The 12934-nt window shown below is 46.2% G+C and overlaps 1 protein-coding gene across 1 annotated transcript; it reads right to left on the bottom strand.

Annotated features, from left to right (window-relative positions):
- Window positions 1-526: 526 nt before the first annotated feature.
- LOC138414760 (testis-expressed protein 19.2-like) lies at window positions 527-4331 on the bottom strand. The gene is made up of 2 exons (XM_069542540.1): window positions 4290-4331; window positions 527-2355 (listed from the first exon to the last, which is right to left on the bottom strand). The coding sequence occupies exon 2, from the start codon at window positions 2106-2108 to the stop codon at window positions 1059-1061; it is 1050 nt and encodes a 349-aa protein (XP_069398641.1). The 5' UTR covers window positions 2109-2355; window positions 4290-4331; the 3' UTR covers window positions 527-1058.
- Between the last annotated feature and the right edge of the window lie 8603 nt (window positions 4332-12934).

Genomic DNA, 12934 nt, shown 5'->3' on the forward strand with positions numbered 1-12934 from the left:
AGGATTGTGAAACCCTCTAGATTGGTTGTTTATAAGGAAGAGAAGTTGCCAGTTAAGAGCTTCTTCCTGGCCCATAGCACTCTGCTGACAAGACCTCCAAAGCTTCCTTCTCCTGTAAGTCTGTGCAAAGCATGGAAAGGCTGACGCACACGGTCCCCCATTTCCCTCCCCTGTGTCATGAACATTATTAGCAGTTTTTGTTCATGGTTCTACCTCTAGCTTTTGCTTGTTTTTAAATATCAGGGGCACAAATTTAGATTGACTAAAATCTGCATTTGCTGACACAGTCTCATTGTTCAAAGTATGGCCCTTTGTTATTTTAAGCATGTGTGTATGTATTTGTTGTTTATAAATAATGTGATAAACACCTGTAAGCACGATGAGCCAAAAAACGGACCATAATCCTCATCTGGCCTGTGCTGCTCCCCTCTCTGTCCCCTGCTCCCAGGGGACTTAAATCTGTAAAGGTGACTTGACCAGGACACTGAGACAATAAGGATTAGCTGAGGATGAGTCAAGACAGGGCTTTGATGCACAACTCTTAATACTTTATTAAATTAAAAAAACCACTAAACTGCATTAAAAGGCCAACATTTAAAACTGAGCCTTCTCTCACTACAGACCAGAATATCCAGTGCTGCTGTGACATTCCGGAGCAGTCCTGTGGAGACCCAGAGACCATCCGGTGACCCTGTCACCCAAGACTGAGAGTATGTATCCCACCCACGGCATTTCTCTACAAGTTGCGGGCACAGCTCTGCACCCTGCTCTTCATGCCACATTCTACAGCAGTTGTTCATACCAGCACATCCTCGTCGGCTTCATGCTCCTAACTCCATGATAGGTGGCTTCTCTCCTCAATACTGAAATTTGTGTTGCTTCCTTGTTAGGCTACGGTAGGTCCCATTTCTTAACTTCTGGCTGCTCATCATTCTTCCTCCCCAGGCCCAAGTCCCCATCCATTGCTAATGGCTACGCTGGCTTCTGTGGTCAGTCCTTCCCAGCCTCTGATGTTCTGGGGAAGCCAGGACAATGGTGACCACATGGACCTCAGTCCCTCAGTTCTGGGACCCTGGGTTGAGGGGCTGGAAATGTGGCAGCTCTCCCAGGGTCGAGGCTCCCACAGCAGCCAGGTTCTCCCCAGGCTCTCTGGGCCCACTGGTGCCGGCATCCTCTCCTTGGGTGGAGGACTGTGGCCTAGAGTCTCCCTCCTCAGACTTCCTCTTGGCCCAGGGTGAATAAGAAAGGATGGTGAATCCCCTCTTAAGCAGGGCTGAATCCGCAGGGACCAGCTCTTCAATCTGCCCTGGATGGGAAGATTCCAGAATGCTTAGCTTCCAGTGGTGCAGTTCTTGCTTCTGGGGTGCATCTTGGAGTCTCACCACCCACACCTCATCAGGCTCCAGCAGCAGTTTCCAACACTGGCCTGGGGTCATTTGGACCCTTCTTGGCTTCATCTTCTGGAGGTAGACAGCATCATAGCAGCCCACTAGGGAGAGGACCTGCAGGTCCAGTAAATAGGCTTCAGCCTCAAGAGGGTCCATGTCCTGGGTGGTGCCCAGCTCCAATACCATGGGCTCTCCAGGAGGCAAGTCCACTTTGAAAAACCCCTCCCATGGAACAGAGGGGCTTGGCCAGTGGGAACAGGTAGGGATTCCCCCAAATCTCCAGGGAAGGCCCTGGGTCCAGTCAGCATCTTCAGCATCCAGGCCCAGGGGTGCCGCATCCTGAGGCTGCAGCTCAGTGGGCACAAAGTGATCATCTAGGTCCATGTCTTCTGACTCCACAGGGCTTGACGCCAGGGTGTCCAATCCCCAGCCCACAGACTCGCCCTGTGCAGGCTGCCATGGACCCTGCGCCCAGTTTGGCTCCATCACTGGGGATGACCCTTGCTCAGACCCTGTCTCTGAGTTATCCATAAGCTCAGGGTCCCAATCTCCGTCTTCCCAGTCTTCTGACTCCAGCTGCTGCTTAAGGTCCAGAAAGGCAGCCTTGTAACAAGCAAAGCAGATCCTTAGCTGGCTGCCATGTTGAAGCTGATACATCCAGGATGCATGGAGATAGGACATGCCCTCTGCCCCATACCGCTTGCTGACTGGAGGGCACATGGCCAAGCTACCTGACTCCTGAAAGACAGGCAGCAGAATCTGGTCCACAGAAGGGGGCGCAGTGAAGAGCAAGGGTCAGGGAGCAGGGGCAAGAGAACAGAGAGGAGAAAGATGAGGATCACCAGGAGAAGAATTTGGGGTGGCGATGAATGAACTGGGTCCCGATCCAACAGGGACCTGTAGAGGTTGGGAGGGAAGAAACTCTGGAATTAACTTCTGCTGATGCCAGGGCTCGGTCCTCTGGGAGCTGCAAAGAAAAGCAGTGAGGTTAGGGCGCCCCCAGCAGGCAGGTGGGAGCAAGTCACACAGGGAGGAGAACCTGACCAAAGCTGACAAAACCTGAGGGAACCTCCCAGGACCTGACAGAACCAGAAAGAATCACTCAGAATCCGAAGGTCCTGTCAGAATCTGACTAAATCTGACAGAACCTGAGAGAATCGGTCAGAATCTGACCAAATCTGACCGAATCTGACAAAACCTGAGGGAGACTTTCAGAACCTGAGAGAGTCTATTAGACCCTAAGGAAACCGATCAGAACCTGAATCAGAGAGAATCAATCAAAACCTTAGGGTCCTGTCAGAGTTGCACCAAATCTGACAAAACCTGAGAGAACATGTCAGAACCTCAGAGAATCTGTCAGAACCAAAGGAAACTGTCAGGACCTGACAGAAATAGAATTGATCAGACACTGACAGAATCTGTTAAAATCTGTCAGAAACAGGGAAACTGTGAGCACCTGAACAAATCTGACCGAATGTGACAGAACCTGACCAAGTTTGACAAAACCTGTTGGGACCTGTGAGAATCTGTGAAAACCTGAGGGAAACTGTCAGATCCTGACCAAATCTGACAAAACCTGATTGAAACTGACAGAATCTGAAAGAATTGGTCAGACCCGAGGGAATCTATCAGAACCTAAGGAAATCTGTCAGAACCCGACAGAGAGAATTGGTCCGAACCTGAAGGATCCTGTCAGACCTGACCAAATCTAACTGAATCTGACAGAGCCTGAGGGAACCTGACAGAACCAGAGAATCGGTCAGAACCTGAGGGTCCTGTCAGATCTTACCAAATCTGATAGAACCTGCCAGAGACTGACAAAACCTGAAGGAAAGTGTTGGAACCTGAGAGAAAGTCAGAACCTGAGGGAACTGGTCAGAAGATGACCAAATCTGATAATACTGGTTAGAACCTGTGAGAATCTGTGAGCACCTGAGGGAATCTATCAGAACTTGAACAAATCTGACAAAACCTGACAGAATCTGAGAGGATCAGTCAGAACCTGAGGGATCCTGTCAGACCTGACCAAATCTGACTGAATCTGACAGAACCTGAGGGAACCTGACAGAACCAGAGAATCGGTCAGAACCTGAGGGTCCTGTCAGATCTTACCAAATCCAGTAGAACCTGCCAGAGAATGAGAAAACCTGAAGGAAAGTGTTGGAACCTGAGAGAATATCAGAACCTGAGGGAGCTGGTCAGAACCTGACCAAATCTGATAATACCTGTTAGAACCTGTGAGAATCTGTGAGCACCTGAGGGAATCTGTCAGAACTTGAACAAATCTGACAAAACCTGACTGAACCTAACAGAATCTGAGAGGATCAGTCAGAACCTGAGGGATCCTGTCAGACCTGACCAAATCTGTCCTATCTGATGGAACCTGACTAAATCTGACAGACCTGATGGAACCTGTCAGAATCTGACACAACCAGAGAATCGGTCAGAACCTGAGGGTCCTGTCAGATCTCACCAAATCCAGTAGAACCTGCCAGAGAATGAGAAAACCTGAGGGAAACTAACAGAACCAGATAGAGCCTGAAAAAACCTGAAGGGACCTATTGGAACCTGAGAGAATATCAGAATCCGAGGGAGCTGGTCAGAACCTGACCAAATCTAACAGAACCTGACAGAACTTGTTAGAACCTCTTGGAATCTGATAGAGCTGTCAGAACCTGAGGGAACCTGACACAATGTGTCAGAACCTGATGGAAACTGACAGAACCTGAGATATCTGTCAGAACCTGAACCTTATAAAACCTGAAGGAACCTGACTGAACCACCCCCACCTGAGCTAGCCTGTCTGGCCTGAGGCCAAGCTGGACCACATTGGTACTGCAGGCTCCAAGCCCCACACTGTTAGTCTGTAGGCCCCACTCTTTCACTTCAAGGAGTTCTCACCCAGCTTGGTACCACCCTCCTGTGGTTACACGTGGGGAAAGGAGGGAAGGGATCCTGCCTGAGTATATAAAGAGCCATTTCCCATGGTGCTCTGGGCTCCATATTTCCCATGAGCCTCAGCCCACCAGGAAATGAAACTGCTGAGTCATCCTCACTTCCCCTATCCCAGGAGAGCCTGTGTAGCCCCCAGAGAGGGCAGTCTTGTTCCTCTAACCCTGTCACCAGGGTGATTGTTCCTGTGATATTTGCTCCTCTGCAGGCTGAGAAGACTGTTCCCATTGTTCTCTTCATTCTGCAGGTTTCTGAAATTGTGTGGGTGATCCTCTCTCTTATGGTTATTGCCCCTTTGTGGGTCCCTTGGGTGACCTGCTTGATCACAGAGCCTGTCTTTCTGTGGTTAAAATAGATTCTTTCTTGTATCTCTTGATGAAAGTTTCTTTATGAATTCCAGAAACTGATCAATTGCCAGTTATTTACAATTTAGGCATATTTCTGTCCCTCTGACTTTTCACTTTTAAAATACAGGCTCTTCACCTATAAATGATAAATAGTTGCTGGAGAGGGTGTGAAAAAAAGAAAAACATCCTACATTGTTAGTGGGAATGTAGATTGGTACTGCAAGTATGGAGAACAGTATGAAGTTTTCTCAAAAAAACTAAAAATAGAGTTGTCATATGATCCAGCAATCCCACTCCTAGACATGTATCCAGAGAAGACTGTAATATGAAAAGAAACATGCACCCCAATGTTCATAGCAGCACTATTCACAATAGCTAAGACATGGAAACGACCTAAATGCCCATCGACAGGCAAATGGATAAAGATGTATCCCAGGTGGCACTCGTGGTAAAGAATCTGCCTGGCAATGCGGGAGGTACAAGAGATACAGTTTCAATCCCTGGGTAGGGAAGATCCTCTGGAGTAGGAAATGGCAACCCACTCCAGGATCTTTGCCTGGAGAATCCTATGGATGGATGAGCCTTGTGGGCTACAGTCCATGGGGTTGTAAGGAGTCAGACATGACTGAAGCAACTTAGCATATATATATAATAATCCATATATATATACAATGGATTATTATTTGGTCATAAAAAAGAATGAAACATTGCCATTTACAGCGACATAGATGGACCTAAAGTGTATCATACTAAGGGAAGTCAGAAAGAGAGAGACAAATACCATATGATCTATATGTGGGCTCTGAAATACAACACAAACAGAAACACTCTCACAGACATAGGAAACAGACTTGTGGTTGCCAAGAGGGATGGGGGATGTAGGGGAGAAGGACTGGGTGTTTGGGATTAACAGATGCAAACTATTATTTGGAGAATGGGTAAACAAGGTCCTACTGTATAGCATAGAAAGTGAAAGTGAAAGCCTCTCAGCTGTGTCCAACTGTGCAACCCCATGGACTGTAGCCTGCCAGGCTCTTCTGTCCATGGGATTTCCCAGGTAAGAATACTGGAGTGGGTTGCCATTTTCTTCTCCAGGGGATCTTCCTGATGCAGAGATCAAATCGTCGTCTCCTGCATTGCAGGCGGATTCTTTACCATCTGAACCACCAGGGAAGCCCACTGTATAGCACAGAGAACTATATTCAGTATCCAGTGATAAGCCATAATGGAAAAGAGTATGAAAAAGAGTGTATATATATGTATGTGTGTGTGCTTAATCACTCAGTTGTGTCTGACTCTTTGTGACCCCCATGGACTGTAGCCCATCAGTCCCCTCTGTCCATGGGGATTCTCCAGGCAAGAATGCTGGCATGGGTTGCCATGCCCTCCTCCAGGGGATCTTCCAACCCAGGGATCGAACCCAGGTCTCCCATATTGTGAGCAAATTCTTTACCATGTGAGTCACCAGGGAAGCCCAAGAATACTGGAGTGCATAGCCTATCCCTTCTCCAGGGGATCTTCCTGACCCAGGAGTCAAACTGGGGTCTCCTGCATTGCAGGCAGACTCTTTACTATCTGAGCCACCAGGGAAGCCTATATATATATATATATATATATATATATATATATATATATATATATTTATTTATTTATTTATTTATAAAACTGGATCACTTTGCTGTACAGCAGAGATGAACACATTGTAAATCAACTAATACTTCAATCAAATTTTAAAATAAAGACTCTTTAAATGAACACTTAAAAAATTAGCCACTGTTTTTAGACCAGTTTTGACTTCATAGCAAAACTGAGGAGAAGTTACAGAGAATTCTTATACTACCCCTGCCCCACACAGCACAGCCTCACTGTCAAACTCTACACCACATGGTACATTTGTAACCATCAACAACCTATAGTGATACACTGTTATCACTCATTGTGAACAGTTTGTGTTAGGGTTTACTTTCAGTGCTGTCCAATCTATGGATTTAGACAAAAGTTTAATGACATACATATGTGGTAGTTTTACTGTCCCTGTTCTCCCCATTTAACTCTACCTATCCCCACCCCTGGCAATCACTGATATTTTTTTGTCTCCGTAGTTTTGCCTTTTCCTGAATGCTGGATAGCTGGAATCAAACAACATATAGCCTTTTCAGATCGACTTCCTTCACTTTATAATATGCCGTTAAGTTTTCTCCATGTCTTTTTATGGCTTGATAACTCACTTCTTTTCAGCACTGAATATTCCATTGATTGGATGGACCATAGTTTATTTATCTGTTCACTTACTGAAGGACTTCTTGCCTGCTTCCAAGTTTTGGCAATTATGAACGAAGCTGCTATAAACATCATGTGAAAAAAAATCACACACAAGTTTTTGTGTGACAAAAGTTTTGAACTCATTAGGCAAATCCAAAGGAGTGGGATTTCTGGATCACTTGATAAGGTTATGTTTAATTTTGTAAGAAATCCCCAGTCTTCCAAAATGGCTGCACTATTTTGCATTCCCACCAGCAGTGATTGAGAGTTCTGTTGCTCTACATCCTGGCCAGCATTTGGTGTTGTCTGTATTCTGGGTTTTGGCCATTCTGATAGGTATGTAATGGTATCTTATATTGTTTCAATTTGTAATTCCATAATGACATATAATGGGGAGCATCTTTTCATCTGCTATCTGCCATCTATATACCTTCTTTGGTGAGGTTTCTATTTAGGTTGTTTGCCTAGTTTTAAATCGGGTTGTTTATTTTCTTATTGGTAAGTTTTAAGAGTTCTTTGTATATTTTGGATAACAGTTCTTTATCAGATGTGTCTTTTGCAAGGGCTTCCCATGTGGCGCTATGGTAAAGAACCCGCCTGCCAATGCAGGAGATGTAAGAGATGTGGGTTCGATCCTTGGGTGGGGAAGATCCCCTGGATGAGGGCATGGCAACCCACTCCAATATTCATTCCTGGAGAATCCCATGGACAGAGGAGCCTGGCAGGCTATAGTCCATAGGGTCAAAAAGAGTAGGATGCAACTGAAGCGATTTAGCACACATGCATGTCTTTTGCAAATATTTTTTCCCAGTCTGTGGTTTGTCTTCTCATTCTCATGACTGTCTTTTGCAGAGCAGAAGTTTTTATTTTTAGTTAAATCCAGCTGATGAATGATCTCTTTGATAAATTGAGACTTTGGTGCTACATCTAAAGAGTCATTGCTGTATTCAAAGTCATTTAGATTTTATCCTATTATCTACTAGGAGTTTCACAGTTTGCACTTTATATTTAGGCCTATGATCTACTTTGTGTTAGTTTTTTTGTGCAAGATCTGTGAATAGATTCATATTCTTGAATGTGGATGTCCACTATTTCCAGCACTATTTGTTAAATAGACTGTCTTTTCTCTACTGTATTGCCTTTGCCTCTTTGTCAAAGATCAGTGGACTATATTTATGTAGGCAACAGACACTTTAAAACACAGACTTGTTTAGAGTCTGATAATCCAATGTTAAGTGTTTCTTTTAAGTATATCCCACAATTCCAAAGCCATGATGTTACTTTCCTTCATCTAATTCTTATTCTGGAATACTTTTGTTAGTTTGCTTCTTGTATTAGTCAGTTAGGGCTGCCATAAGAAAATACCAGAGTGAGTAGCTTAAATAGTAAAAACGTTTCTCACAGTTCTGGAGACTGTAAATCCTAGATCAGGGTGCAGGATGGTTGGGTTCTGGTGAGAGCCCTCTTCCTGACAATGCAGATTGCTACCTTCTTGCTGTGTCATCACATAATAGAGATAGGGATATCTAGCTCTCTCCTTATAAGGCCACAATCCCATCTGATTAGGGCCCTACTCTTATGACTTTATTTTATTGGGCTCCAAAATCACTGCAGATGGTGACTGAAGCCATGAAATTAAAAGATGCTTACTCCTTGGAAGGAAAGTTATGACCAACCTAGATAGCATATTAAAAAGCAGAGACATTACTTTGCCAACAAAGGTCTGTCTAGTCAAGGCTATGGTTTTTCCAGTGGTCATGTATGGATGTGAGAGTTGGACTGTGAAGAAAGCTGAGTGCCGAAGAATTGATGCTTTTGAACTGTGGTGTTGGAGAAAACTCTTGAGAGTCCCTTGGACTGCAAGGAGATCCAAGCAGTCCATTCTAAAGGAGATCAGTCCTGGGTGTTCTTTGGAGGGAATGACGCTGAAGCTGAAACTCCAGTACTTTGGCCACCTCATGCGGAGTTGACTCATTGGAAAAGACTCTAATGCTGGGAGGGATTGGGGGCAGGAGGAGAAGGGGACAACAGAGGATGAGATGGCTGGATGGCATCACTGACTTGATGGACATGAGTTTGAGTGAACTCCGGGAGTTGGTGATAGACAGGGAGGCCTGGGGTGCTGCGATTCATGGGGTCGAAAAGAGTCGGACATGACTGAGCGACTGAACTGAACTGATGACTTTATTTAACCCTAATTATCTCCTGCTTCCCAGATTGCTTAGTGGTAAAGAATCCACCTGCCAATGCAGGAGACCCGGGATCAATCTCTGGGTCAGGAAGATGCCCTGGAAAAGGAAATGACAACCCAGTCCAGTGTTCTTGCCTGGAAAATCCCATGGACAGAGGAACCCGGCAGGCTACAGTCCATGGGGTTGCAAAGAGTCAGACACGATTTCGCAGCTGAACCACTGCCACCTATTATCTGCTAAAGATCTTATTCCGAATGTAGTCATAGTGAGGATTAGGGCTTCAACATGAATTTTGAAGGGACCAATTCAGTCTACAGTACTTCTCTTTCATTTGTATACAAAATGCAATTTAAATGGAAGTTGCTTTCCTTAACAATGTTAAGAATGTAGATAGACAGCTTTTTACAATGATTTGCCAATTTAATTGTGTAAATCAACCCTTCTTCCAAACTTCAACAAATATATTCAAGCACACCAACAATGTCTCCCCCGAGATGTTTTGGAGCATCCCAGGATGAAGGACTCTGTAGTTGGCAGCTGAGCCTGAATTGGGCAATGCCTGCAGGAAGGAGAAAAGACCACCTCTAGAATCAGGCAACTTAAAGGTTCTTCAGCTCCCAGTGGCTCCCAGATTTTGCTCCAGGTTAAAATTTTCTTGGGAGCTTTGAAGAGTCCCAGCGGCCACGTCATAGCATGTGGCAGACACACCCGAGGTGTGTTACACCCTCAGTTACAGTCAGTTACACCCTCCCTGAGATTAGTGGTGGAGCTTGTGATTTGCTTCCAACCAAGAGCAGTGGTAAAGGTGGTGGGTGTCTCTGCCTTGATGAAGTTACATTATGGGGCAAAATGTCCCTCCTGCAATGATGTTACTCTAAGATTAAGTAAGACTCTTACCCAGCTCTTGCTCTCTCCTGGAGGCCTTGAAGAGGGAGAAGAGCCGTGCTGTCTGTGAACTGTGGGTTGCCTCTGGGACCAGCTGACGGCCAGGGAAGCTGAAGCCATCAGCCCTAAAACCACAAGGAAGTGAATTCTGCCAGCAGAGAGCGCAGCACGGCCAACACCTTGGTTGAGACTTTGGGCAGGGGGCCAGCCAGAGCATGTCCCAACTCCTAACCCATGGAAACTTAGAAAATGTCTTCTATTTGGTAAATCACCAAGTTTGGTAATTTGCTACAAAGCAAAAGAAAATTTACATTCACCCCTTACCAGTGACATCAGAATTCTTACATGGGACACAGGCATTGATATCTTTTCAATCTCTGCATGTGCTTCCAAAATACTGTCCTGTTAAAGAACCAGTACCTAGACCACTGGGTGATATTAGAACTTTTCCCATATACTGGGTCCTTTGATCCCTCCTCTCTTGCTAGTAAACCAGGTCTGATTTTAATCAATACCCAAGCCAGTCTCCACAGGACCCACAGTAGCCGTGGCCCATAGATGACCAATGGTCCCCTCGTGACTCGGATAACCCACTGTGACCTGCCACAAACTGAGTAATTGGGCCTCTCTCAAGTTCCTGACTCATGTGGCCTTCATGCAGCCAGGTCATGGTCCAGAAGCCAGCAGGGCCCAGAACCTGGCACCCAGGCCCTGCCCATGGCTGAAAGACCAGCCCCAGGAGCGCCAGACACAGGAGTTCTCATAATGGAGAAGGGTGAGAGAGAAGATGAGGGTCAGCTGGGCTGACAGGCCAGAAAGGCACCAAGATGACTGCCCTGGTCCAGCTCAGGGCCCCATGGCCCGGGGAGCTGAGCACAAACACTGGCTGAGACCCTCGGAAGGAAGAAGGCTGAAGCCCCACCATGTGTGGCCGGATCACCTGCACCTTCGTGCTGCAGCAGAAGTTACTGGTTTCACCCATTCAGCCTTCCACAGTTCCTGAGGCTCAGAACATTCCAGAGATGTTTGTGGGGTGGACACATTCCTACTCCTTCTCTGGCTTGGTGACCTCCATCCTCAGGATAGCCAGTTTTCACACTGTTCCTGACCCGATGTATTCCCGGGCATGGCCCCTGTCTCCTCAGACCGGTTCAGAGCCAGTGTGGGCCAGTGCCTTTCCCAGACAAAGCCTCCGCCAGCGTGTCCGGGAATCTGATCTCAAGACGGCCAGTCATGCCCAGAGAAACCACCCAACCCACGAAGCCGTCAAAATCCTGTGGGCTTGGATCTGTGGGCAAGTGACCCAGCTGGAATCAAGCCCTGACAAGAAAGAAAAGTGTGTTTAGACAATCAAATGACTCACCAAATAGAACCTTCTTGAAAAGTATTGTAATAATCAAGCCGAGGAAGGGATCACTGCCTATTCCAGTGAAGTCCAAGTACTTGAATCTTAAACATTTACATCGTTGCTCTTGTATTATAAGGCAGAGTCCAGCCCTCACCTCCCGTCTCCATATTTGCAGCAAGTGTTAGTCGTGTCTGACTCTTTGCGACCCCATGAACTGTAGCCTGTCAGACTCCTCTGCCCATGGAATTCTCCAGGCAAGAATACTGGAGGGGGTTGCCGTTCGGTTCTCTAGGGCATCTTCCAGACCCAGGGATGGAACCTTGGCCTCCTGCATTGCAGGCAGATTCTTCACCATCTGAGCCACCAGGGAAGCCCAACCAGGGATCATTTCCCCCAAGCATTTCACTAGATTTTTATTGGCTTTCCCCTCTCATTCCTCCTCCCAGGGAATAAGGAAGATGAATGGTTTAATAGTTTCTTGCATAAGTTCACTACAGAGAGGTCTTCAGAGGGATGCTGCCTGTTGATGAAAAGAAAGATCCCTGCTTCCACAGGGAGCAGGCACCCAGCGAGGCCCAGAGGATGTGAGATACCATCATTGCTGTGGAGAATATATGTGCTCTGTAAAGTTTGCCTGACAGTTGATTTTCTTTCTTTGTTTTTTTTTTTTCTTAACTGATTTTACTGATAAAATTAGAGTTGTATTTCTAAAAGGAACAGGAAGCCACAAAGACAAGGACACATAACAAACAATTCTCTGACCAACTTAGGCCAGTAAGGCTCAAAGTCAGCCATAAAAATGAATAAGGTTCGTGAGCTTACTGAAAAGTAATGTAGAGAGCCACTGGTTTCTGTCTCTGCACCCCTTGGGGTGAAATGGGGGTCACACACTAGTGGGGGCCTCCAGGATCATGCTCCAATTTTCCTTAGAGGCACATGCTTCTATAGGAACATTGAACTTTGAATGCTGTGACAAATCTGAAGAAATATCAAGAGTCTTGGATTTTCATTTTCATATTGTATGCACCTAGGCATAAGAGTCATTTTCATTTGTTTCCCTCTTACCATTAGAGGTTAATGTAATTAAAGAGTTCAGCTGCGTCTGTCCCCCTTCTGTCCTCACTGGTCTTTGTTGGCCTGTTTCACACACAGTCATGGCCCCATGATCCTTTCTGCCTCTGCTGCTGCTGCTAAGTCGCTTCAGTCGTGTCCGATTTTGTGCGACCTCATAGACGGCAGCCCACCAGGTTCCCCCGTCCCTGGGATTCTCCAGGCAAGAACACTGGAGTGGGTTGCCATTTCCTTCTCTAATGCATGAAAGTGAAAAGTAAAAGTGAAGTCGCTCAGTCGTGTCCGACTCTTAGCGACCCCATGGACTGTAGCCCACCAGGCCCTCCATCCATGGGATTTTCCAGGCAAGAGTTCTGGAGTGGGGTGCCATTGTCTTCTCCGTTTCTGCCTGTAGCTGCTTCCAATTAGAGGTTTGACCTCAAAGGACACCGTCCCCTCAAGTAGGCCTTGTGCCTTTTTCGGTCTCCGGGCAGCACAAGCTTCAGGGTC

This window comes from Ovis canadensis, chromosome 11, assembly GCF_042477335.2.
Source record: "Ovis canadensis isolate MfBH-ARS-UI-01 breed Bighorn chromosome 11, ARS-UI_OviCan_v2, whole genome shotgun sequence".
Classification (NCBI taxonomy): domain Eukaryota; kingdom Metazoa; phylum Chordata; class Mammalia; order Artiodactyla; family Bovidae; genus Ovis; species Ovis canadensis.

What these genes read in the sequence shown, in the direction of transcription:
- LOC138414760 (XM_069542540.1), bottom strand. Translation starts at nt 2,108, where the DNA reads ATGTGCCCTCCAGTCAGCAAGCGGTATGGGGCAGAGGGCATGTCCTAT.